Genomic DNA, 26,221 nt, shown 5'->3' with positions numbered 1-26,221 from the left:
TTGCAGAAGTGGCTGAGGTGATGGATGATAACTTCTGTCAGAGAAAGGTATAAGAAACAGTGCAGTATTCAAGCTGTAACTCAACAGGTTAGAGCTGCAGGGGACAGGGTGTGGGCCTGGAAACAAGCTAATCTAGATGGTGGCTTCCACGCCTTGCTGTTCTTTCAGAGAGGGAGGGTGTTTAAAGTATTTTGTTATCTAAAACACTGTAAGATCCTAATGTGCATAAAGTAGCCAGAGTCTAAATAACCTCCTGGTAAACAGAGCTACCTCATCAGTGCTATGAACTTGTTAATACATGCACTAAGCTACCCTTCTCATACATCACAGTAGGAAAAAAGTGATCACTAACTCTTTAGCCACCCTTGATGTCATTATTCTTTAGAAGTCTTAAGAGAGGTATGTAAAGTACTTTTATCTAGGTGATATTTCTTATAAAAGGTAAGAAAATGATACTAAATCGTCTGTTAACGTAAAAACTGTCTGTTATAGGACCTTAGAAATTACCAGTATACTTTGCATACCATAGACAACCTGTTTGTTCATGTGGAAATGGGTAGAAGCTGTATTAAAATACCCCTAAGGAAGTACAATGAGGTGAGTAAAAACATCTTGATTAGTTTTCTAATCCAAACTGCTTTAGTCTTTATTTTTCATATAATACCAATCACATCTTTAATGTGAGCTCTTTAAGAACCACACTCTCCTCCCTTTTTTTTTTCTTTTTTTTAGAGGCTTGTAATGTTTTTATTCTGTAATCTGTTTCCAGGCAGTTCTGTAAGTGAATTCTGCACTTGATAGCAGCTCTCTAGGTTACTTTGCTCTTTGCTGTGTAGTAGACTCTTTGAACTTTAAACTCATGTAAGCATGTGATGGGGGGAGGGCATGAAATTGTGGAATGCACATTTCCTTCTTGCTGGATATGTTGGAAGGTAGATAATGATAAGTGAAAAGTTGAGCTGTAGGATTAAGTGTTAAACGCTGAAAAATCAGCAGTTTCTTCAGAATATTGTAGGATGTATTTTCAAGGATTATCTCTTCCACGTTTCCTGGTGGTGGTGCTTTGCTTAAAACTTAAATTATCTTTCTTGCCAGTATAATTTTTATTACAATCTTTTTACTTCGGCTTTAACAAAAAAAAAAGCCTGAATAGTACTGCACGAGGCTTAATGTGTATTTTAGTCTTAAAAGCAACAAAACCCCTACAACTCTGATATTCTGCATTGTCCAGCAGTATTCAGATTTACTCATACCTCTCTACTGAAGTAGTATTTTTGATTATGCTTAGTGTTCCTCCAGCTAGTCATGGCAAATTGTGGTGTTCAAACTCTCTGCAGTTGACTAAGTGAATAATTCTTGGGATTTGTTTTGAGAGCTTCTAATGTCTTGTAGTTAAAATGAGTACTGCATAATGAGATCTCTCAGTTTAATAACAAACTTTGTATTGACAGGTAATGAAGGTGATAAATTCTTCTAATGAGCATGTTATTAGTATTGGAGCAAGTTTTAATACTGAAGCAGATTCTCACTTAGTGTGTGTGCAGAATAAGCATGGCCTCTATCACACACAAGCAATCAGTGCTACTGGACATCCTAGGAAAGGTAAGCGGTCTAGTTTGGCTTGTGGAGAAAAATCACATTTCTAGAGCACAAATGTAAGTTCACTTTTAGGCTGCAAGGAAAATATGTATTCCCAGTAAGTTGTTGAGACAAAAAGCTCAGCATTCAAGCAGCAAAATAATGTAAATGAAAAATAAAATGTTGCTGGTTTATATCAACACTTAGGTACCTTTTATAAATGTTATATTAAATGGAGAATAATACCTTTTTTCATCTCTTGTTTCTAGAATTTTATTAATATAGCTTATATTTTCAGACATAATCGATTTCTTTATGTATTTCAAAATCTAAATTTAATATTAATGTGAATTGGGCAATGTATTTACATCTGCAAACAAATGGTCTCAATACCCGAGTGTATGGAAATAGGGTAACAGCGAGTGCCTCTGTACAACATCTAGCAAACTGATACAACCACCTGTACAGAGAAGAGGGCAGAGGTACCGTTTAGGTTTTGAAAGCAGGACAGCTGTGCAGCATGGCAGTGTGTCTGGGCTGATGAGTCCGTGCTTTTCAGCGAGGCCCCCATTAGCTGGGGGGGAATTCCAGATTGATGGGGCTTGTACTCTTACCAGGTGTCAGCCTGAAATGTTGTTCTGTGCTTCATTAAGCATAGCTGCTTAGCATGTTTTTATTCAAAGCACTGTGCGTCACGAACAAATTTACACAAATGCTTGTAGCATGGAAATTCACTTCTGTCATCTTTTTCTTTCAGTTGCTTTTAGTACCACTGAAAATGATCTGAACTTCAGGAATATCTTCTGTAAATAAATTAAATTTAGAAGTTGAGTGGCCTGTCTGTTTTAAAGGGAAAAAAAAAAGCCCAAACAAAAGGAAACCCCACACCACTGTTTCTTCAGCTATGTCTCCTCTTTGTATATGCAGCTTTTTTGGCTTGCCTGTGTTGGCTTGCCACCCACATCTTAAAAGTATACTGTATGCACTCACAAAATAAACTAACAAAGCTGGTCTTTTTTGTCAAGGTCTGATTGGAAAAAATTCTTCTCTCTTTGGGGAGTTAGGTTTCATATCCTCCTGTCATTAAGGGATTTTTATTAGCACTTTCAGTATAGTAGTACCTTTTTTGCCTGCCTTTTTAAAAAGGAATGCAAGTTAAATGTTAGTAATGACAAACCTGAGTGATTTGAAGTGGTACTCACTTTGTTCCTACTTTTTGTAGTTACAGGTGCAAGTTTTGTGGTGTTTAATGGAGCCTTAAAAACATCTTCTGGATTTTTAGCTAAATCCAGTATAGTTGAAGGTAAGAATTTTGTCCTATGTGGTTTCTTCTTAAGAGAACGTTAAAAAATAGCAGCACCTTGTGCAAAATCTTTATTCTTCAGTAAGCTAAACTTTTTCTCTTCAGGATTTTTAACTTTGTAGAAAACCTATTGCAAACAAATGCTGTGTAAAAATACATGCTCGTTCACCTACTTGTTGTAAAACATGCTAAGTTTGAACTCTTTTTGCTCTAGTCAGTGAAGTCTTTCCTTTACGGCTGCCTATATCTGGAACTATTTTCATTGCTGTATTGATTAAATACATATATTGACACAGAAATGCAAAACAACAACTGAGATTAATCTGAGATTGATCTTTTAGTCCTGTTGACAAGAAAGGTTTTCATTACTTCCTCTTTCATGTAACATTTAATGCTGTAGTTGGGGGATGGAGTCCATTTGATGTGCCTTTATTAACAAGCTGTAGGAGAGGATTGGTCCCAGTAGAATTTAAGCCAAGATTCTACTAAAAAGCTGTGCTTCTCTACATAAGTTGGAATTTTAACTGGTTTTTCTTCTAGATGGACTAATGGTACAAATAACGCCAGAAACTATGGAAAGCCTACGTCAGGCATTAAGAGACAAGAAGGACTTCAAAATAACTTGTGGCAAAACAGATACGGGAGACGTAAAAGAATATGTAGATATTTGCTGGGTAGAAAACAAAGAAAAAACAAACGAAGGGTAAATATATTACCAAAGGAAAACATCTTAAGAGAATTCTTGTTCCCTATTTTCAGATATCCACCTTTAATTTCTTGAAATTAATCTGTGGTATTTTTGTTCTAAGAAAGTACTTGATACTAAAACCAGAAAGGGGATAGACGGTAAACTACCTGAAGTCCTCTAGATGTCACTAACAGAACAATTTTGCTTGTAGTTCACCAAAATTAATAGTTTTCTCTGTTGGGAAAGTTGTCAGGAAAAGTGTATGAACCCTCAGTTTCCTTTGAAAGTCCTCTGTCAAATCAGTAATGGGTTTCTGCGTGGATGCCATTAATCCCTTTAAGCTTCCTTGTTTGGGGGAGGTTTGGAAGTGTATAGAACTGCCCTTGGCCATTCCCTGCTAGGAATGCCAGCATTCATCAAAGGAGATGTAAGATATCTTTATCTGATGTGATTTGAATGCTTGTTTATGTCACTTCAAACTTCATTATACATCACTAACTCAGAACTTGTCTCATCTGAAGTAGTTTCTCAGGCCACAGGCTTGACTTGCTATGCCTTTTTCTGTGGCTTCTCTGAACAATTAGAACAAATGGTGGCTTTACCTAAGATGGTTCTTAGCTTCTTAAACCTGTAAGATTAGGTTTTTATCAAGTAACCATTGTTCGTTCCCTATTTAGGATATTTCTTTTTGTAGCATCTGTATTTTCATGACGCAAGTCCTGTATTACATTTTGTTGTAAAGCTGTTTAAATAGCCTTTAAGGATGGCTAAGTATTATTTCATACAAGTTATTCAATCTAAATCAAAAAATGTTGGTTTAAGTATTAACCATACTGCTATCTTCCATAGAATTTTAAGCCCAGTCGATGGAAAATCAATGGAAGGAACTCAGAATGAAAAAGTACCACAAGGCAGAGACTTCGAAAGAGAGGGAAAAGTTATGAAGTGTACCGAAGTTAGTAAATTACATTGTTTTTGAGCCTTTTTGCTACTTTTTAGAATACTTAAGTGGTAAAGTGATCATACTAAGTGATACTACAGAAACTAACTTACTTGATGTATAGCCAACTGATAGACAGAATGTTCTTCGTCGCTCTTTGATAAGCTTACATACTTTTCATTTTTTCTCCTCTAACAAAGACTAAAAGTCTATTAGCTTTGATAACTCTATAAATATATAATCCAGATATGGTCACTTAAGTATTTTGATTGAATTGATGAAATACTAGAATACTTTGCCAGCAAACAAGCATTATAGCTTGCTCTGTTCTGCATTATATGTATAATGAATTACTCTTTTCCTTACTTTGTAATATAACCAGGCTGCTGACTGTCCCTACCCTTTCTATAATTTCAGGTGTACTATTTTCTAAAGGACCATGAACCATCCAGTCCTGTTCTTCACCAGTTTGCTAAAGAGATTGCTGTTGCCTGCAGTACTGCTCTTTGCCCACACCTTAAAACCTTGAAAAATAACGGGATGAATAAGATAGGCCTAAGAGTTTCTATTGACTCAGATACGGTAATCTTTCAACCTTTATTGCAGACACTCAATTTCAACTGAAAACTCTTTCTTATAAAGACGTTGGATCTCTTTCTGAATGTTTTTAGTTTTTTGCCCTACCCCAGATCCAGACTGAGGATGAAATTTCATGGAGAAGCTGTCTTAATGACTAGTTTTTCTTGCAAGGATTAGTCCTGTTTCCTTATTCTGCCCAAATTCCCTAATAGCTACTTGCAGTAAGCTGTGAGTCCTTCCCTAGTTCTAGCTCTCTGTAGCGCTCATCTGCCTCCAAGGCGAGTCAGTTTAGACAACCATAGAGCCAATTTTCTGATGCTTTTCTCAAAGTATGTAGTATTCTCCTGGTTTTGCTCCCTAATGTAGTTCAGTAAGGGATATTTGCACCAAAACCTGTACAGCAGAAAAGGACAGGTCTGCCCAGATGAGGGTGGAAGATAGGGAAGGCAAGGCTATCCAGCATGTGATGCCCCTCAAAAGATGACAGAACTGTAGAACAGTTCAGTTCCTTGCCTCTGAAGGTGTTCTGTGTTACACTTGACTTTTTTTTTTGAGAGAAGCTGGAAATGCAGTCCCAAAAAATCTAGTTTAGAGTAATTTCAAAATATACTACTGAAATAGTAACTGTGATACTAAGATATAATCAGATCGCTCTTGGGCATCAGATTGAAGCAGTCTGACACGCAGAGGATATGTGGCCCTGTAAACCCCAGGGGAACATTGCATGCTTCTCAATGGCAAGCCTAACTGGTCACGATTGACCTCAAAACCCATCCAGTTGCCAGTGTTCAAATGTTATTTTGTCACTTCATGGTAGCTGAAATACTGTTTTACCAAGATACTACACTTTTCCGTTGTCTTGTTAATACAAAAAGTGTTTAATATCAACATTAATATGTTTTCCTTCTAGGTTGAGTACTTAGCTGGATCTGGAGGTCACCTTCTTCCACAAAAATATCTGAATGAAATGGACAGTGCTCTGATTCCCGTGATTCATGGTGGGATGTCAGATCCTACAAGTCTACCACTGAAAATGGAGTTAATATTTTTCATTATAGAACATCTGTTCTGATGAGGCTGATGACAGGCAATATACTGATTTGCTAGCTCTGAACACCAAAGTTATAATGCTACAAACACTAAAAATGTTAAAAGTTTCTAAACCTGTTATAATAGATTTTCAGACTGGTGTTTTGAAATCCCTCAAATCCTTTCTGGTTACTTGGCCGCAAAAGAATTGTAGTTTGTAATGTTTCCTAAAGTTCTGAAAGTTTACACTTAATACTGGTGCAGAAGAGGGCAGGTTTTTTTACCTCTTCACGCACTTGTAGCATTTACTATATGTAGTGTAACTTCAAGCCATACTATCTTGCCTTTTAACCTCAGATAAATGTGTTACTAAAATTTGCTATGGTTAGATCTAATCTCTGTCTGAACAGCACATGCTTTCCATGTGCAAATCAGCTAAACACTGAAGTAGAAGCTGGCACAAAACTGTTTTCTGGCCATTTGAGATTCAAATACGGGATCTTCTGTAGCTGACGGCAAACTTCATGTGTCAGTGCAAAATATGAGTGCACACTTTCTGACACTTGTTTATGGTCAGCACAAGGAAGAATTTTGCCGGTATGTTTATGAAGACTTTATAGTTGAAGTCCTTAACGTTGGGATATTATGCTGGTGCTTGGGGAACATATGCTCTGAATTTTTTTTTTTTTTTAATAGAATAACTGATTTCTTTCTTGTACTTACAAGGATTTATCTAACTTCCATGGATGCTATTTTTATAAATACTGCTATTTTTTCTTTACTTTGTGCTCGGAAGTCCTGATGCAATTTGACCTTTCAAGAATTAAAAAAAAAAAAAACCAAACCAGATTACCCTTTACATAATCTACATTTAGCAATAAGTCGGACAAGAATTCTGCAGTATCTTTTCTGCTCCTGTCTCCTGCTTTTGCCACCTCTTAGTAGCCACCTTTACTTTCAGGGAGAATTGATGTATTGAGTGTGAATTTTCACAAACAGATTCATTCTTAGTATACCTGAGGTTCTTGTATAGTACGTATTTTTGATATTGGGTCATTAAGATCTATTTATGTACTTGTGATGCATGGGATTTGTACTGAGGTTCAGCGAACCATAATTGGGGTTTGGTAACTGTCACGCAACTGTTTATAAGAACAGAACCAAAACGAAATATATACAAGATCTATATTCAGTAAAAATGCTGGTACAGTTTTACAATGAGACTATTAAAAACTTTGCCTTCTTGATGCTAATAGGGGATATTTTCTGTTTTTGTATCAAAAACAATTTCTAACAACCTACTCTGCTCTACTGTTACCTGTGCTTCAAAATACCGGTTCTGGAAGGATTCAGGCTTTGAGATCTTACCTTGGAGGAAATTTGAGCTAATTAATACAACTACTTCAGAGACACTGCAGTTCTGGAGAAGAACTGAAGACCACAGCACGTGCAGTATGACTAAACCATGTCCTTGGCTGACAACAAGCTGCAACCAGACGGTCAAGGGGATGACAGCAAAAGGTTGAACAGTAGTTAAGGGCTGTGACGGGATCGGAGGTGGCTGTTTCACCTGTCCTGTGCTGCATGGGTGAACCAGCCTTGCCCACGGCTGATGTAGGGGTAACCAAAGGAACAGCTGCCTCTTGCCGCTTACAGTGTACTAACTCCATTTAAGTAGTGATCAATAAAGTTAAGATGCTTGATATCTTACCTCTGTGGGTTTGTTTTTTTTAAAAAAAGACAGCTTGGGGTGGACGTGTCGCGTCTTCGCAGCTTTTAGGGGGTTCTCGGGGCAGTCCCTGGGCAGGGGGTGAGGGGGCCGCCGGTGCGGCTTCCTCCGGGAACGCTCCCCCCAGCCCTCGCTGCCCTTCCCGGGCCGGGGAGCGGCGGCCGGCGGCGCTCCGCCCGCCTCGGGAGGAGGGCACACCCAGGGCGGGGCGGGCTCCGGCGCGGCGATGGCGGACGAGCCGGCGGGTAAGAGCTGGGCGGCGGGGCCGGGGCCTGTCCCGGCGGGGCCCGGGGCCGGCGTGGCGGCTGGCGGTGCTGACGGGAGCTCTCCCTCCGCGCCGCCGCAGGCGCCTGGAGCGAGGAGGCGGTGGATCACTTCGTGAGGTCGCAGCGCATCCGAGCGAGGGACGGGGCGGCCGTCAGGTGGTTCCACGCCGCCAACAGCAAGGCCCGAGCCGCGGAGGCCGCCAGAAGTAAGTGTGGGCCGCGGCCGGCCCTGCCTCCGGGTGACGGGGAGCGGCGGCCCGGTTGTGCCGTCGGGCGCTCCCGGTTTGTCTCACAGGCGAGGCGCACCCCAGGGCTGTCCTGCAAAACGTGTCCCGTCTTCCTGAAACAGTTGAGGATTCCCAGGGAGTTTTGACCCTGTGTGCATGGACCTTCTTCTAGGTCTTTTTCGGGCGGTTTGAAATGGTGTAACATTGCAGCACACTGGGTAATATTTCTTGGATTCTACAGGGCAGTTTTATTACTGCTTCTTCCCCCCCCCATGTTGTTCAAGATGATTAAAGTATTTCAGGTTACTTGTGAGCAGTTTATTTCAGTGAATTTTAATTTAATTGATGTGAATATTGGGGAAATACATTATTTATTTATGTAATTTTATATGTAATTTGCTTTCTATTGACTGCATGATTATTGTTATCTTCTTTTATTGTTATTTCAATCTAAGTAATGGTATATATCGTACTCCCTGCAAAGCTGGTAGCTCTGCCCAGTCTCTCGGATGCTTCTCATTACAGAAAGCTCTTTTCAAGAGCTTGCATCGTTCCTAAGATTTCCACTCACTTGTCCTGTGTTTCAGCTCCCGTTTTCGTGGCAGATGTTGCTGACTGGCTGGCTGGTTGACTTGCCTGAGATGGGTTGGTTAGTTTTGAGAATGAGACAAGGGGAGTCCACAGTCTCTGCCAGTGTTAAAATCTTCTGGTCACCTTTTGCCAGATTTTAACCCCAGCCGGCGACTAAGCACTATGCAGCCGCTCACTCATTCCACCCCCAGTGGGATGGGGGAGAGAATCGGAAGGGTAAAAGTGAGGAAACTTGTGGGTTGAGATAAAGACAGTTTAACAGGTAAAGCAAAAGCCACACACGCAAGCAAAGCAAAACAAGGAATTCATTCACTACTTCCCATCGTCAGCCACGTGTTCAGCCATCTCCAGGAAAGCAGGGTGCCATCACGTGCAACGGTTATTTGGGAAGACAAACACCATCACTCCCAAATGCCATCACTCTGAACCTACCCCCTTCTTCCCCCAGCTTTATATGCTGAGCACGATGCCATATGGTGTGGGATATCCCTTGGGTCAGCTGGGGTCAGCTGTCCCGGCTGTGTCCCCTCCCAACTCCTTGTGCACCCCCAGCCCACTCGCTGGTGGGGTGGGGTGGGGAGCAGAAAAGGCCTTGACCCTGTGAGCACTGCTCAGCGATAACCAAAACATCTCTGCATTACCAACACTGTTTCCAGCCCAAATCCAAAACACAGCCCCACACCAGCTACTGTGAAGAAAACTGACTATCCCAGCCAACACCAGCACATTCTCCACCCCTTATTCCATACCAGTTATGTCATGCTCAGGTCCCACACTATCCAATACATCCTCATTAACCACCACCACCCTACCCATCCTTTGATATAATACACAGATACGATTCCCTTAGTCTATGGACCACTCCTGTAAAATGTCCATGAATGTCCACAAAATGTCTGGTGAGTTCATTTAGTCCATGACTTTGGGCTCCATCTGTTGTGATGGTCTCTGAGGACAGGAGAGGTGGTGTGGTGTGTGGGGTTACTGGGCACCAAAGCCAGCTCAGGTTGGGTCATGGCTGCACTTGCACTGCTTCTGTAAGGGTTGTCCTCATTGGTTCAGGTGGTTCCTGCTATAGTAATTCCTATAACATGCAACTGAAATCCTGGGTTACAACAATTTAAAGGGATATCCATTACAATCTCCAGCCCCTTTGTACCAGACCACAGGGTTTAACATTGCAGTGAACTCCTCCCCTTGCCCCTGCTCTGGCTTGGGCTTACCCACATTAGGGGTGTACCTGCTCCAAGTGGAGCCTTAGCTGTGAGCCACAGTCTCTCCAGGGGTACACCTGCTGCGGCATAGACTTAGCCATGGCCGCAGTTGCTTTGAGGTGCACCTGTTCCAGCATGGCCTTTGCCATGGGTCACAATGCCTTCAGAGATGTTCTTGCTCCAGTGTGGCCTTACATGCAGCCACGGTCCCTTTAGAAGTAAACCTGCTCCAACATGGGCTTACCCATGGCTGCAATCCCTCCAGAGGAGTACCTGCTCTGTCATGGGCTTATCCATGGCCACACACTTTGAGGTGCTCCAGCATGACCTCATGCACAGCCACTGATGCTTCAAGGTGTACCTGTTGCACCACAGACATAACCACAGCCACAGATGAGCTTCAAGATGTACCTGCTCTGGCATGGGTTTATCCACGGCCACAGATCATAGAGTCATAGAATCACAGACTGGTTTGGGCTGGAAGGAACCTTAAAGCCCATCCAGTTCCAACCCCCTGCCACGGGCAGGGACACCTTCCACCAGATCAGGTTGCTCCAAGCCCCATCCAACCTGGCCTTGAACACTGCCAGGGAGGGGGCAGCCACAGCTTCTCTGGGCAACCTGGGCCAGTGTCTCGCCACCCTCACAGCAAAAAATTTCTTCTTAATATCTCATCTCAATCTCCCCTCTTTCAGTTTAAAACTGTTCCCCTCGAGGTGTCCTGCTCCCATGTGGACTCATCCACAGGTCACAGTCCCTTCTACTCGAGTTCACACGGAAGTTCCAGCCTGTCCAGTACGGCAGAACAGAAACAGCAGCGATGCCCTGGCCGTCTGCCAGCCCAGGTGCATGGTCATTGCTGTTACCAAAATGTTCCCAGGCACAGCAGAGTCAGATGACAAGTGATACAGCAGGACAGCAAGCAGTGAAAGCAAAAAGCAGCCACTAACAAGCACAAGACTCTTAATATATAAGGCAAGCAAGCCCCATGGCAAGCACAGGAGCTTGCCAATTAACAGCTAAACAGCAATAACAGCTCTAAATTTGATCGAGCACATTCCAGTCAAATCTGTTGTTATCTTGAACCCTTTGAGCCCCACGCTGGGCACCAAAAAGGACTGTCGTGGTTTTAACCCAACCGGCAGCTAAAGGCTGCACAGCTGCTCGCTCCCTCTCCCCCACCCCCTCAGGGAGTGGGGGAGAGAATCAGAAAGGTGCAGGTGAAGAGACTCGTGGGTTGAGATAAAAACAAATTAATCATTGAAATAAAATAGTAGTAGTAATAATAGTAGTAATGATAATAGAATATGCAAACACACGATGCACAGTGCAGCTGCTCACCACCCACTGACCAATGCTCAGCCTGTCCCTGGCTAGTGATCCTGGAGGAGAGAAACCCCAAAATTGCAGTTCTGGTGCAGCTTCCAGGCCAACCCTCATCTATTCAATATATTCATTAATGACTTGGATGAGGGAATAGAGTGCACTGTCAGCAAGTTCGCTGATGACACAAAACTGGGAGGAGTGGCTGACACACCGGAAGGCTGCGCAGCCATTCAGAGAGACCTGGACAGGCTGGAGAGTTGGGTGGGGAGAAATTTAATGAAATATAACGAGGGCAAGTGTAGAGTCCTGCATCTGGGCAAGAACAACCCCATGTACCAGTACAAGTTGGGGGCAGACCTGTTGGAGACCAGCATAGGGGAAAGGGACCTGGGGGTCCTAGTGGACAGCACGATGACCATGAGCCAGCAGTGTGCCCTTGTGGCCAAGAAGGCCAATGGCATCCTGGGGTGTATTAGAAGGGGTGTGGTGAGCAGGTCGAGAGAGGTTCTCCTCCCCCTCTACTCTGCCCTGGTGAGGCCGCATCTGGAATATTGTGTCCAGTTCTGGGCGCCTCAGTTCAAGAAGGACAGGGAACTGCTAGAGAGAGTCCAGCGCAGAGCCACAAAGATGATGAAGGGAGTGGAACATCTCCCTTATGAGGAGAGGCTGAGGGAGCTGGGTCTCTTTAGCTTAGAGAAGAGGAGACTGAGGGGTGACCTCATTAATGTTTATAAATATGGAAAGGGCAAGTGTCATGAGGATGGAGCCAGGCTCTTCTCAGTGACATCCCTTGACAGGACAAGGGGCAATGGGTGCAAGCTGGAACACAAGAGGTTCCACATAAATATGAGGAAAAACTTCTTTACGGTGAGGGTGACCGAACACTGGCACAGGCTGCCCAGAGAGGTTGTGGAGTCTCCTTCTCTGGAGACATTCAAAACCCGCCTGGACGCGTTCCTGTGTGATATGGTCTAGGCAATCCTGCTCCGGCAGGGGGATTGGACTAGGTGATCTTTCGAGGTCCCTTCCAATCCCTAACATTCTGTGATTCTGTGATATCCTGAGCATGACGTTGGATGTTATGGAATACCCCACTGGCCAGTTTGGATCCGTTGCTCTGGCTGCGCTCCCTCCCAGCTTCTTGTGCGCCTGCACACCAGCAAAGCATGGGGGGTTGAAAAGTCCTTCATTTCTTAGCAACAGCTAAAAACATCTGTATACTATCAACATTCTCACACCAAATCCCGTACTAAAACCAAAACATAGCACTATTCTAGCTAATAAAAAGAAAATTAGCTCTATCCCAGCTGAAACTAAGCTCTGTCTGGAGCCTTGCTTTAAGAGGAAAATCTTCGAAATTTAGCAAGAGTGGATTCACATCTTGTGTATTCCCGTTGCTGTTCCTCTGAAAAAAAGTTGTGATTGTTAAGAATTGTTAGGATTAGTAGCTAACTTGCTTAGTACGAGTAGCCAAACTTGCTGAATCCCTAGGCCGCGAGCTGTGGACCTTCACCCAGATACACTTTTGGCTGGAATAGAGCTGATTTTCTTAGTAATTTTCCTAGTAGCTGGTACAGTGCTGTGTTCTGTCCTTAGTGTGATACAAATGGTGGTAACGCACTGATGTTCTGGTTGTTGCTAAGTAGTGTTTATTCGAAGTCTAGGACTTCTCAGTTTCCCATGCTTTGCCAGCGAGCAGATGCCCAAGGAGCACAAGTCAGAAGATAAGGAGGCTACAACAGTCAGCAGAAGCTGCAACTCAACAAGATAAGAACAGTTAACGGCCTGCCTGCCTGGAGACAGAGAAAGGATGCAATAAGGTGTCAGAAGACCCCAGACCAAAAATCACCGTTGGACTAAAAAGGCACGTGATGGGCAGGTGCATAAATCCTAGCAGCTAAAGGGTGGTGTGTGAATGCTCGGGCAGCGGCTGCTCCCGTAACAGTGATTGCTTGGCCAAATGTATCTACAAAAATCAGTTTTCATGTGCTTGTAGAGTTCAGTGACTAAAGCACCCACAGAAATTCATCTCTGTTGCTTCACAGACAGCAACTCATACTCTGTGATCTTTGTGGAGTAAGTTTGCACAGTCCAGTGTGGAAAGACTTGCCCTGTGATTGTGACTCTGAAGCAGACACGGGAACTATTGAGTTTGCTTCTGTTGGAGCATTCGTTTTTTAAATCCACAGGTGATGTTCACATGATAGAAGCAGATGTTCTTCTTCGTGGTGGCAAGGGAGGAAATGGAGACCCTATCATGGCTCATCCACCTGAAACAGATAGTGACAACACATTGCAGGAATGGCTAAAAGAGATTGTCAACACAAATAAAGGCATCAAGCTGGATTTTAAGAGGTATCTGAAGACAAAAAGATTTCTATATTGTTTGCGTTCTTACTAACTGACAATTTTACAGGTAGTGCTAACTATCTTTTGGTGACGGTAGACCAAACTTTTTCTTATTGTGCAATTTAGTGTAATGCATTCCTTCCTGAATAGAAAATGAGGAAACATAATCAGTATTACTAAATGCATTGCAAGAATAGAAGCTTTAAAAGTGTTTTCACAGAATCACAGAATGTTTGGGATTGGAAGGGACCTCGAAAGATCATCTAGTCCAATCCCCCTGCCGGGGCAGGATTGCCTAGACCATATCACACAGGAACGCGTCCAGGCGGGTTTTGAATGTCTCCAGAGAAGGAGACTCCACAACCTCTCTGGGCAGCCTGTGCCAGTGTTCGGTCACCCTCACCGTAAAGAAGTTTTTCCTCATATTTATGTGGAACCTCCTGTGTTCCAGCTTGCACCCATTGCCCCTTGTCCTGTCAAGGGATGTCACTGAGAAGAGCCTGGCTCCATCCTCATGACACTTGCCCTTTCCATATTTATAAACATTAATGAGGTCACCCCTCAGTCTCCTCTTCTCCAAGCTAAAGAGACCCAGCTCCCTCAGCCTCTCCTCATAAGGGAGATGTTCCACTCCCTTAATCATCTTTGTGGCTCTGCGCTGGACTCTCTCTAGCAGTTCCCTGTCCTTCTTGAACTGAGGCGCCCAGAACTGGACACAATATTCCAGATGCGGCCTCACCAGGGCAGAGTAGAGGGGGAGGAGAACCTCTCTTGACCTGCTCACCACACCCCTTCTAATACAGCCCAGGATGCCATTGGCCTTCTTGGCCACAAGGGCACACTGCTGGCTCATGGTCATCGTGCTGTCCACTAGGACCCCCAGGTCCCTTTCCCCTACGCTGCTCTCCAACAGGTCTGTCCCCAACTTGTACTGGTACATGGGGTTGTTCTTGCCCAGATGCAGGACTCTACACTTGCCCTTGTTATAGTTCATTAAATTTCTCCCCGCCCAACTCTCCAGCCTGTCCAGGTCTCTCTGAATGGCTGCGCAGCCTTCCGGCATCTCAGCCACTCCTCCCAGTTTTGTGTCATCAGCGAACTTGCTGACAGTGCACTCTATTCCCTCATCCAAGTCATTAATGAATATATTGAATAGAACTGGTCCCAGTACTGACCCTTGCGGGACTCCGCTAGACACAGGCCTCCAACTGGACTCTGTCCCACTGACCACCACTCTCTGGCTTCTTTCCTTCAGCCAGTTCACAATCCACCTCACTACCCGATCATCCAGACCACACTTCCCCAGTTTAGCTGCGAGGATGCTGTGGGAGACAGTGTCAAACTCTTTTTTGAGCTACAATTAATGATTAACACAAAAAAGTTGTCTTGATTTTTGTGTGGTGAGGTGCATGTATATTATTCAGTTTCTTTGGCCTAACTTACTAATTGAATTTTCCAAGGTTCGTTTAGAATTTTAACCGTTACCTTTTCATTGTCTTAAAATCTCAGCTCACTTTGAAACACATTTCAAACTTTTCAAGGCAATCTCACGGGGTTTTCAGGTGTATTTTCCATTAAAGACAATGAAACAGGTAACATAAAACGTCTATTTTTGCAGCAGATGGAGAATCCCCCTCCACATCAAAAAGAGCTTCATCAATGCCTAAGTATGCTGTAGAAATGCAAAAAAAAAATGCTAGACAGTTGTAAAATGTGATTTGTATCTGTTGTTCTGTATAATGCAGTCACAGTTTTCATGTGAAAAATCATGAAAGTACAAAAACTGTGGGCAGGCTAAATCCTTTATTGTTAACAGAATCTGTAAATGTCTGCCTGGACAGAGAATGGAAAGGACAAGAAAAGCAGGCATTTGTTTGGGTTGGTTTGTTGTTGTTGTTTGGGGTTTTTTTCATTTTAATTCTTGTTTAAGTTAATTTTAAAACATCTACCTCTTTGTTTTTCCACAAGGAATTTCCATCCAAGTGCACTGATTTAAAAAAAGCTTTTAAAATAATATTGCATTATCGAAGTCTAATTGCATAAAAGCATTTAAAAAAACACAAGCACACAGTGCAGATATAGCCATATGAGTGATAACAGAATTTTATGTTCTTTTGGATAGTGTTTGTTTGGATTGCTGAAGTTTTGAAGGTTACTTCAACAGCTCTTAAGAAGAAATATTTTGTATGTTTCTACTCTGTCAGCTTGATTGACCACATGATCACATTTCCTGCTGGCTTTATCTACAGGAATGAATGTATTCTGCAAAAGGACTTCAGAGTGCCACTTCAAAAATGCCAGAACCATTCAACAGGGATTCAGCAATACGTTTGAATTTTCCAAATGCCGTGCAGTAAAAACAGTGCTGTCTGTTTATTTCAAGAGATGTTGCTTTGGGCCTTTTTCTCGTTATATTATCTTGTACTTTGTAGTAAAAAGGCAGGTTTTCCACCGGCTTTGACAATCCTGTGTATATGGGAAAATGTGGGCTGTTCTGGCGTCAGACAGTGTGAGAAATACTTAAGCCAATAATGTTAACTCAAGCCATCACTAGCTTTTCTCTAACAAGACTTGAGCTGATACTGACTGAAAGTGTTGAGTGGAATTCCTGCCACTGTGCAGCTTTCTCAACAATACAAAAGTTAAAATGTACAGAGTGACTTTTCACAGGAAACAACACAGGCAGCTTAGGGGTGAGTTTTTGGCTTTAGAGCTAACTTAATGTAACAGCTGGCTGCCATTCCCCTTTTTGGCCACAAATCCTGACACGATTCATCTGACCCAGGTTTGGGAGTAACTTGGTACAGAACCATCTCTACAGAACAATAGCTTTTACCACTCCATGTGCCCGAACTCACACACTGCTGCTAAGGCAAGCATCAGCACTGGTATAAGAGGCTGGAGGTACGACGGCCTTGGATTGGGAAGATACGGTAGCAGTTCACCATCTTTTGTTCAAACAGGCACCCATGGAGCATGTAGAGTATGGTTTATATCCATGTAAGCTGGAGCAGTTGTGATCATCTCTTTGCTCGTTGTAGTGCCTTCTCTTCCCCTTCCTTTCCCTGGTGCTCCTCTGACACCCAGAGGGACCAGTGTAGGTTGTTGAACAGGGAAACTAACCCTACAGAACAGCATGAAGAATCTTCCATTGGCTCGGCTCTGTGTCAGGTCACTGCAAGATTTTGAGGAAGAGCTAGAAGGTGGCTTATTCAGAGCTTTTCACGACTCACAGGAGAAAACATAGGTCCTTGCTATTAGTAAGGAAGTCACAACTCTGACCATAATGATTTTAAATTCCTGAATGTTATATATAGAGTGTTAAATTGCTGTGAGAGAAAAACTTGTATTTTCTTGGTGTTCATTCCTTTTCCCCATTATTCCACATTTCCTTTCCTTCCACAATACTGCTGTTTCGAAAGTTTTGGTAGGATAGGGAAAGGTTATTGTTTGCCTTCTAGTTAAGCTTTTTCTTTTGATTTGAGAGAACAGTGAGAATATGTGACTTAAGATATTTTGTTAAATGCTTACAAGTGGTGCTGCATTGGTTGCTCAAGTGAGAACATCTCGTACTTAATAATTAGCTGTAGGATGAACATCTGATGGGCAGACTTCATGCTGCCACTATTACGCCACACTTTTGAGCTGTGGGAACAACCACTACCAGGGATAAAATGTTCTAGATGGGTGCCCATTCACTCTTGTCAGTTGCCTGAAAATGTTCCATTTTTGGCTTTTTATTCTCCTAGTATGGGTGCGTCATCCTGCACAGACAGGGAGGTAATTTTCAGTGTGTTAACTGGATCTGAAATAGCGATAAAAGCCTTACCACTTAAAGTGCTGTTAAGGTTGGGAGAGATTAATTTTACCCTTTTAATAGTATATAAACTTCAGGGACATGTGTAAATAGAATAAATACCTTTACATTCATGATGGTGTTTGTGGCTTTTCAGGTATCTTCAGCCCAGTGGTCCATTCTAAACGAAAGTGTTAGAGCCTGCAGTGGCTTCCTTTTTTAAAATCCTTCCTAAGCATTCAATATCAACCAAGTCTGAACAGGTTACAAGGTAGAAGAGCCATGAGCTAAGAGCCATGAAGCCATTGAGACAAGAGGCGTATGGTACTTTACACCAGCAGTAGTAGTCACAGAATCACAGAATGTTCGGGATTGGAAGGGACCTGGAAAGATCATCCAGTCCAATCCCCCTGCCGGAGCAGGATTGCCTAGACCATATCACACAGGAACGCGTCCAGGCGGGTTTTGAATGTCTCCAGAGAAGGAGACTCCACAACCTGTCTGGGCAGCCTGTTCCAGTGTTCGGTCACCCTCACTGTAAAGAAGTTTTTCCTCATATTTATGTGGAACCTCCTGTGTTCCAGCTTGCACCCATTGCCCCTTGTCCTGTCAAGGGATGTCACTGAGAAGAGCCTGGCTCCATGCTCATGACACTTGCCCTTTACATATTTATAAACATTCATGAGGTCACCCCTCAGTCTCCTCTTCTCCAAGCTCAAGAGACCCAGCTCCCTCAGCCTCTCCTCATAAGTGAGATGTTCCACCCCCTTAATCATCTTGGTGGCTCTGCGCTGGACTCTCTCTAGCAGTTCCCTGTCCTTCTTGAAGTGAGGGGCCCAGAACTGGACACAATATTCCAGATGCGGCCTCACCAGGGCAGAGTAGAGGGGGAGGAGAACCTCTCTTGACCTGCTCACCACACCCCTTCTAATACACCTGATGGTAAAGTCCTCATCATTTGCTCTCTGGCTTACAGGGGCAGTTTCATTAACGTATCTGTCTATATATGTACTGTACATTTCCCATTCTCAGTCTGAGTGAGGTGTCTCACCCGTGTGTTACCGGTACAGTCTAGAAGCCGTACGGCCTTCCTTGGAGCTTCTGGGACATGTGAAGCAGCATTTGAGGCGACCTGTTTGGATCAATGCAGACATCCTGCCTGGACCTAATGGAAATGATGCTGTAGTGGATGCAAAAGGGTTCCTCGACACTGTCACTTCATTTTTCCCAAACATAACCTTATCGCTGGGATGGACAACTGGCTGGCACCCTGACAAACACAATAAAGGTAAAGACAGAAAATTTAGGGCTTACACTGCATAGTCTGTTTTCTTCAAATTAATTATATAATTTATTCAAAATGAGATATATGCTGCCTGGTCAGTTTGAAAATAATAGTAAATGTAAGAATAATTATTTTTCTTTGTTGGTGTATATTTGATGGTGTTTTATAGCAACTAGTTCAATGTTTGAGTTGCAGCAGAACTGTATAAAAAAATTATATTTTTGTTCTTAAACAGCGTTTTGTTCTTCAACTCATTTACACACACTGAGGAATTTTTGGGGACAAATTGCTTACTCCCTATTTCAGGTGGTCTGCTCCTTGAATCCTAGCAGTATGGGTTTGGTAATCGGAATTCTGGCATGTTTCCTGAAGAAAAATAGATTAGATGGAAATGTAAAACCCTATCAGTGTGCTTTTGCAGTAGATAACTGAAATAAAATTGTAGATCAACTTTGTTTTTAACATTTCATTTCTGTTGAATAATTGAATTTTTGCAATAAATTTTCCAATTTATTGATGTTAGTAACTTTTTAAAAATCTCAGTTTTGAGAATCTAGTTGCAGTTTCTTATTGTTAATCCCTAACTTGAATTTAGATCCTGAACATGTAGCCGTTATTTTAGGGTCCTTTTCACAGGCTTCCTCTCATAATTCTCATAGCTGCTTTGTTAGGGTGTTTTACTCCAGTGCACGTGCGTTTGTGTGCAGTAGCATAGTCTGCACCAATACAGTCTGTGACTACAACAGCAAAATTATACACCTTCCCAAATTGCTAATTGTTCATTAGCAAGATTTAATATTGTGTCACGAGCATTCTGTTGTATGTTATACAGTAATTTTATTAAACTATGTAGTACTTTGTCCAAAGTATTTTCAGTGCAGTAAAAATTCGCTGGAAATAATGTACTGGAAATACTGTACTGAGTAATCTTTTTTAATGAATGTAACTTTATCTCCATTCTAAATTTCGGTTTATGGTGATGCTAATTAAGGATATACTGTAAGACATGAGAAAAACAGCCTATTTGATTTCAACTACAAGTTGCTGTTTGCCCAACAATGTTTGTTTGGGTTTTTTTTTAAAAGATTTAGTGCTGTAAGTCTTTTCAGTCACAACATTGCATATGAGTACTTGAGAAAAGAAAATTAACTGTTGTTGTGGAAGTTACGATTTTCATAGCCTGTAGAAATAAGAGAATATTAACTATCATTTTAACTTGCTCCATTGCTTGTAAAAATCTCAGCAGCAGGCACTTGAGGCATTTTAGATGGTTTGATTTTAGTGGTTTTTAAGTACAAAATGTTTTGCATGCTTCATTTCTCTGTAATTTAAAGTCTTCTGTTAATTCATTTTTTTTCTTAAATTTTTCAAAATGTTTCTGTTTTTTAAGGATCACTGTCAAGTTAAAACTAGTCCATGTTGAAGTCAATGGCAACACTTTTTTAGAGAGAGAGCAAACCTATAGTTTCCTGGACATTAGAAAATGTCACATTCCATAGCTGTATGTAAAGTAACACTGCAATTAACAGAAACAAAGACTTTTAAAATAAGGGTTTTTTTTCCATATTAGTATTACATTTGTCCTCTGGGACGACATTTTTTTATTTATAATGATTTAACAATTTCCTTGTAGAGTTATGTCATTTTCACAAAACTCATGTTTGCTTTTGTATTGTCTTGCAGCCTAACCATTCTAGAATTTATTGTGTCTTTATAGAGATTGTTTTTGTGAATAATTCTTTTTAATGTAATGGTCCTTATTGTAGGCTATGATTGGATGATGGTGAAAGAAATGGCTCAGATATGCAATACACTTTCCCAGCCCATAACCTTCCCTGTAAGAGCAGCATTAGTACGACAGTCAATATCTGAGCTGTGCTGGTTAATGCAACAGTCAGACAGGTAAGTTTGAGGGCCTTTATTTTTATCTGTCTTTATTACAAAGGAGCATAATTGTTTATATTAAATATAGCACTGTTATGTGTACATACTTATCCCAATTACATTGAAAATATTTTTTCTTCTAGATTATCCCTTCTGTTCTTTAGTTCCTTCAGTTCTTACATTGCGTTGTCATACAGAAGTGGTCACTATTCATTTCTTTAAAATAATAAAATTCCCAAACCCTCTTTTAAAATTACTTATTACAGGTAATGAATCTTGTGTAGGTTTGTAAACACTATAAAAATTTCATAAGACTAATGTAGTTAAATAGACCAAGTAGTTGGATCTTGCAGTTTCAAATTAATTAGATTTAAATACTTACATTTTATAGATAATTTTTGGTGGATTCAGTATTTATATTTTCTGTAATAATGTGACGTAAAAACATCAAAGGTGATTTTTTAGGTTGGAAGTTAATGAGTGTACTATGAAGCTGATTTTGCTTAGGTACTGGAAATACGTTCAGTGGTTTCCAAACACTGGCTTAATATTTCCTTTTAAAAATAGTTTTTACAAACCTGGAATGATTTAATAGAAAAATGTATTTACATGTAATAGAATGAGAAGAAAATCTGCTTTGTACATATTGTCTTTTACTCATCTTTTTCACCTACTTTGCCTGCCTACACTTGTTCCTTAAGTACCATTCAAGGTCAAAGCCCAAGACAGAAAAATTAAGACAGTGACTTGCATGGAAAATTTATAAGTAACTGGAGACAACAGGGTGGAAAAAATAAAGTGGTGACTTGAGAGAGAAATTAGAATTAAACATTCGAAACTGGGAAATTAATTTCAAAATATTGTTATATTAATAGTACGTCTGGTGAATTGTGCCATTCTCAAATATGTCCTCATTGGATACAGGCATTATTCCCACTGAAATACTAGGATTTTCTCTTTCACCTCAGCATAAAAATCCTGATTTTTCTTAGTGGCGTAATTAGAAGACAGAAATTCCTGAGCCAGTTTTGCTGACATACAACTAAATTCTGATTTACCTGTATTTTGTATTAATACAGTTTCAATAAACGGAGGGGGAAAATGATGTTATTTGTCATGTGGAGATTGTGGAGCGTAATGCTTTTAACTTCAAATGATACTTCAGAGTTTTTCAGGTTTTTCTAAGAGTTATCATAGAGTCTGTGCAATTAATGTGGAAAGTGTATGTGATACAGTACAGAAGATACAATCAGTTAATCAGATGGCATCCCTACACATCACGTATATGACAAAACGTAGAGTTTGAAAATCACCTACAGCTGAGATTGCCTCATATTTTCTGTTACAACGCTCTGCTTGTAACTGTTTATTACTTCGTCAAACTTTAAATGCTCAGCCTGGTAAATTTCTTTGCTGGATATCTGCCTAAGATTTCTTGTTTCAGTCCTTTGGCAGAACAGTTCACACACGGACCAGGCTACAGAGAAACTGTTCTGAGTGGTGTAGGATTGTCCATCTTAAAATTTCTGCCGTCCTCCTCGCGAAGTTCTAGCAGGTTTAGCTTTAGGAGCAAGAACTTGAAGTTTGACTGGAGCCAAGTTGCGTGACTTACCTCCGTAATGAGGGGAAAAAATGTTTCAAAGGAATAGAACTCTGCAAATTTTGGTTTGCCTGTGTCAAATAGAGGTTTATTTAAAGACTATCCGTCGTATTCTCGAGCGAGTCTGCCTGTACGAAGCATTCTCTGTGCCCTGTGTGCAAACGAGGATGTGTGTGATCGTGCCTGTTTCTGGGGTAGCGTTTGGATCCAGCAGCTGCTTTTCCCAGTCACGTGAAGTTACTGTGGTAGCAAGATTGGAGAGACTGTCAGTGCTGTCGGTTGTATCACAAATGCAGGGTTGAGGATGATGACTTGCTTGATGTAGAGGGGTGAGGAGGGCAGGGACATATAAAACTGTTAATTCTGATAGTTCATAATTTGTGATTGCTTAACTTTGAAATCTAAAGGACATAAAGTTTTTGGTATTTAATTACATTCCTAAAATTAAGATACCATAGTCCTGAATATTTTCAGGAGCTTATTAGTGCAATGTCTTTCTGTCTTACATGCTTTATCTTAAGATAATAACATATTCTTTTTTCCCTTTCTCTCTTTTTTTTTTTTCTTCTTTTTTTTGTTGGTATAGATACAGCCTCACTGTTTGGACAGGAAAGGAGGATGTGTATTCTGTAGAAGATTTGCTTTACATCCGAGAAAACTTTGATAAAAGTCGGGTTTATTACGACATTTCAGAGCCACAGAATTCTGAATTCAAAAAAGTCATAGGGGTAGAATAATAAATACGAAGCAGCCAATCTCTGACCTTACAGTATTTAGCCTCTTTTATGGTGAAGATTTCTTGTTCAGGGAAATGCATTTTCCTTCACAACAGAATTGCATGGCACACAGCCAAGTTGTTGAAGGAGTATAACAATTTATTGAAATGCTTCTCAAATAGAAATTTAACACCTTCCTAATTGTTACTTACTCATCATATGCATGTTCCCTCTCATTCACTCAGTGACGTGTGGTAAAGGCTACTCACATTACCTAAATATTCTAGTACTTCTTCCCTGCAAGTGTATAAGGGGAAGAATGGCCCCAGCTGATAGTTGTGGACCAAGGTAATTTGCTACTAACTGCTTTTGTGTAAACCTTGATCTCTACCAAAGCCTGTTTTTGGTGTTTATAGGGGAGGACCAGTCAAGACTGTATCAAGTACAGAACTATGCAGTTCCCAAAGGGGTTATTTTGTAGCTCATCTTGATACACTCAAATTTTTAATCCTGTTGCAATTGATAATATTCTCACCCCTAGTCAGTAGAGGATTCTGTTTGCTAGATGTGAAGAGTGGGATCTGTGATGCTACACATTCCAGGGTGAAAGAACGGTTATTTTTACTGAATTAAAACTAATCAGGTTCTGAGCAATGTGGTAATTGCGCGTTCCACACCACGGCTTGCCTCCATGCTTTCTGAGCCATCAGCAACATAGTCCTTGGGTTGTGAGAAGGCTGAGTTGGGAGTTGTAGCTGCGCAGCAGGAGGTGCAGGGGCGAACAGAATCCCCAAAACGAGGCATAATCCTGTACGTAAAGCACAAAGATGGATTACAGTGAGGTACACAATTTGAACTTCCCATTGCGAAAAACTAAAATCATGGCAACCCTGCTTATCACCTGCAGGAAGAGTTCAGCCTGTTTAATTTTAATCATTTTTTGGCTCCCATTTGGCTTCTGCACCCCTTAAAATGAATACAGATACTGAAATCTGTGCGGACTGAAACACAAGCTGTGTGGTGTTTTCTTTGCCAAACATCACAAAGGTTTTTTTCACAATGACAGAGGAGATTTTGATTTCTGAGTGAAAGCTGATTCTGTGAGGAGTCATTACCCTGGCATCTTCTTGTCCTCCTCTTCCCATTCCTCTCACATGCATGATTTTTTTTTAACTTTGATGTTTTACACAGGACAGGTTGTTGGTACTAAAGAGTTAACTACAGCAATTTTTGGTTCTTACAACTTTTTTTAATAGTATTACTACAACTGTGATAGAAAAGTTAGCTACATTTATTAATCCTAAATCTTGAAATATGGTGATTTCATGCAGTCATTAGAATTCGAGATTCCTGGTTGTTACCTACTGTTCCTTTGCCAAGTTTATCTAATAATTGTTTTATGTTATTGAGGGGTAGAGCTTTCATAATTTTTGTCACCTACTAAGATATACTTGGGTGAAATTAGGAAATATTTTTCCAAATAAGGAAGAAAACTAACTATTTGTACTTAGAATAGTTAAACAGGGTACTTGAATTAATTTACACAATCAGTCAATATGAGTGGCGGTAACCACCAAAAGTCAGGTTTGGCGGTGTGATTCCTTTTCATGAATTGGGAGAAATGATGTATTTTTTAGTTCCCTGTGAGAACATGATCTAGTCTGAACATATTTTACCTTTCAGTTCTTTGTAGCATCTGTTTCTTGGAGCTTTGCATGCTTACTTTGCTATACCGTGGGAGGAAGGGAGATTAACTATTTCCTAACTGATCATAACTATGGAAGATATTTTAAATACTTCAAAGACCCTGTTCTACCCCAGATCATTTTGACTAAAAGAGGTTCAGGAGCCATTGTGTGAACAGGCGTGCTAGCACATCTGATCATGCGGTATCCTTTTTGAATGGTGACCCTTCCACCTAACTCCCCTTCACGGAGAACAGGATACATGAACGACCAGAGCTCCAGTTAAACCAAACTTATGTAGATATTGCTTTGAATCTATAGGACATACAGAAAGCAGTAGGAAATAGTGTAGTTCAGAGGGTTTTATTTTCTGGGATATACCATTGAACAAGAAGCACTTAGGGGACATGAGCCAGCTTTTGGCATCAAATGCAACATAGCTGTGTTAGCCAAAATGAGTCAGGCAGGTGTCTGCATAACGTAATTTGCTTTTGAGGGACATAAAGGGAGTAGTGTGTGGACACACCACTGTAGCCATGCTCGTTTGTTGAATGAAAGTGCCATTAAAGAGCATTGAGTTTTTTGTATTTTTCTTATTGAACGCTTTAGTAGTTCTAGGTTTACTCTGGATTTCTTTTCAAGATCTTGCTGGTCATTCAGAAGCAGCAATACTTTCTAGCCATACATTTACTTCTAATAGATTTAAAGACAAGAGTATGTCGTTGTCCTTTTATTCCACAATTTATGTAAATGTTTAGGACTGGAATGGACTTGTAGATCTTGTTTCAGCTCCTTGTTGCAGGCAGTTACATTTATTAACTTAAGGGATTTTTTCTATCAGTTGGTTAGGCCTCTTTATGTCCACACTGGCAAACTCTTCTGTTATTTAGAAACCTTTTTCCCACTTATCAGTTCCCACCTGAAGTATTAGGTTTTGTTAAAGCTGGTTAAACTATTACGTAAAAAACATTATAAACAATTGCTAGAAATATTTTTAAGGGCGCAGACGTCATGGAAGAAGTATCACTGAGTAATACATGTGGCTACGAATAAACAGGGATATTCAGGTAAAAATAAAAGAAGACATGATCTGGATTACAGGAAGAATTAATTAAGGTAACAAGACATGTAAAATTATATTAAAATGCTAGAATGAATTATATGAAGCATTCTTGCAGTGACAGAAGGGTTTGATTATATGGTGAATTTGGTTATTCTGCGTGGATTATCCTATATATCTGAATTTCTGTACATACTCTTTTTTTACCCATGGATCTCTGTTAGCTTCCTGTGAAGTAATTTATGTTGTTTATGGCAGTCTGGTCTGACTTGCACATAAATAAATTCATTTCAATTTGTTTCTCTGCTTTCATGCCAGTATTCATACAAATGCTCTCCTTCTAAAATGAGATGTGTTAACTGTGGTGCTGGCAATA

The 26,221-nt window shown here is 41.0% G+C and overlaps 2 protein-coding genes across 4 annotated transcripts in view; both read left to right on the top strand.

Annotated features, from left to right (window-relative positions):
• Positions 1 to 7,806, top strand: part of ZFYVE16 (zinc finger FYVE-type containing 16) — a 36,953-nt gene extending 29,147 nt beyond the window's left edge. For 2 of the 3 annotated variants that reach the window (XM_068423385.1, XM_068423386.1), the window contains exons 12-18: positions 493 to 597; positions 1,452 to 1,602; positions 2,801 to 2,881; positions 3,422 to 3,584; positions 4,419 to 4,524; positions 4,927 to 5,091; positions 5,999 to 7,806. In XM_068423385.1, the coding sequence (XP_068279486.1) occupies positions 493 to 597; positions 1,452 to 1,602; positions 2,801 to 2,881; positions 3,422 to 3,584; positions 4,419 to 4,524; positions 4,927 to 5,091; positions 5,999 to 6,160 (933 nt within the window). In that variant the 3' untranslated portion in view covers positions 6,161 to 7,806. The remainder of the gene's footprint in view (positions 1 to 492; positions 598 to 1,451; positions 1,603 to 2,800; positions 2,882 to 3,421; positions 3,585 to 4,418; positions 4,525 to 4,926; positions 5,092 to 5,998) is intronic. The other variant, XM_068423387.1, reaches the window with a different exon arrangement.
• Positions 7,807 to 8,062: 256 nt separating this feature from the next.
• FAM151B (family with sequence similarity 151 member B) lies at positions 8,063 to 23,337 on the top strand. The gene is made up of 6 exons (XM_068423689.1): positions 8,063 to 8,091; positions 8,193 to 8,318; positions 13,660 to 13,825; positions 18,686 to 18,903; positions 20,667 to 20,802; positions 22,971 to 23,337. Exons 1-6 carry the CDS (start codon positions 8,073 to 8,075, stop codon positions 23,119 to 23,121), a joined length of 816 nt encoding a protein of 271 aa, XP_068279790.1. The 5' UTR covers positions 8,063 to 8,072; the 3' UTR covers positions 23,122 to 23,337.
• Positions 23,338 to 26,221: the final 2,884 nt, after the last annotated feature.

This window comes from Nyctibius grandis, chromosome Z (genome assembly GCF_013368605.1).
Source record: "Nyctibius grandis isolate bNycGra1 chromosome Z, bNycGra1.pri, whole genome shotgun sequence".
NCBI lineage: Eukaryota > Metazoa > Chordata > Aves > Nyctibiiformes > Nyctibiidae > Nyctibius > Nyctibius grandis.
Note: the sequence above shows the minus strand (reverse complement) of the source record. Positions and strands in the feature narration are given on the sequence as shown.

Excerpts from the sequence above, each read along its gene's own strand:
- FAM151B (XM_068423689.1), top strand. Across the intron at positions 18,904-20,666 it reads CCCTGACAAACACAATAAAG|GCTATGATTGGATGATGGTG; the intron begins GTAAAGACAGAA and ends TCCTTATTGTAG. Across the intron at positions 20,803-22,970 it reads TTAATGCAACAGTCAGACAG|ATACAGCCTCACTGTTTGGA; the intron begins GTAAGTTTGAGG and ends TTGTTGGTATAG.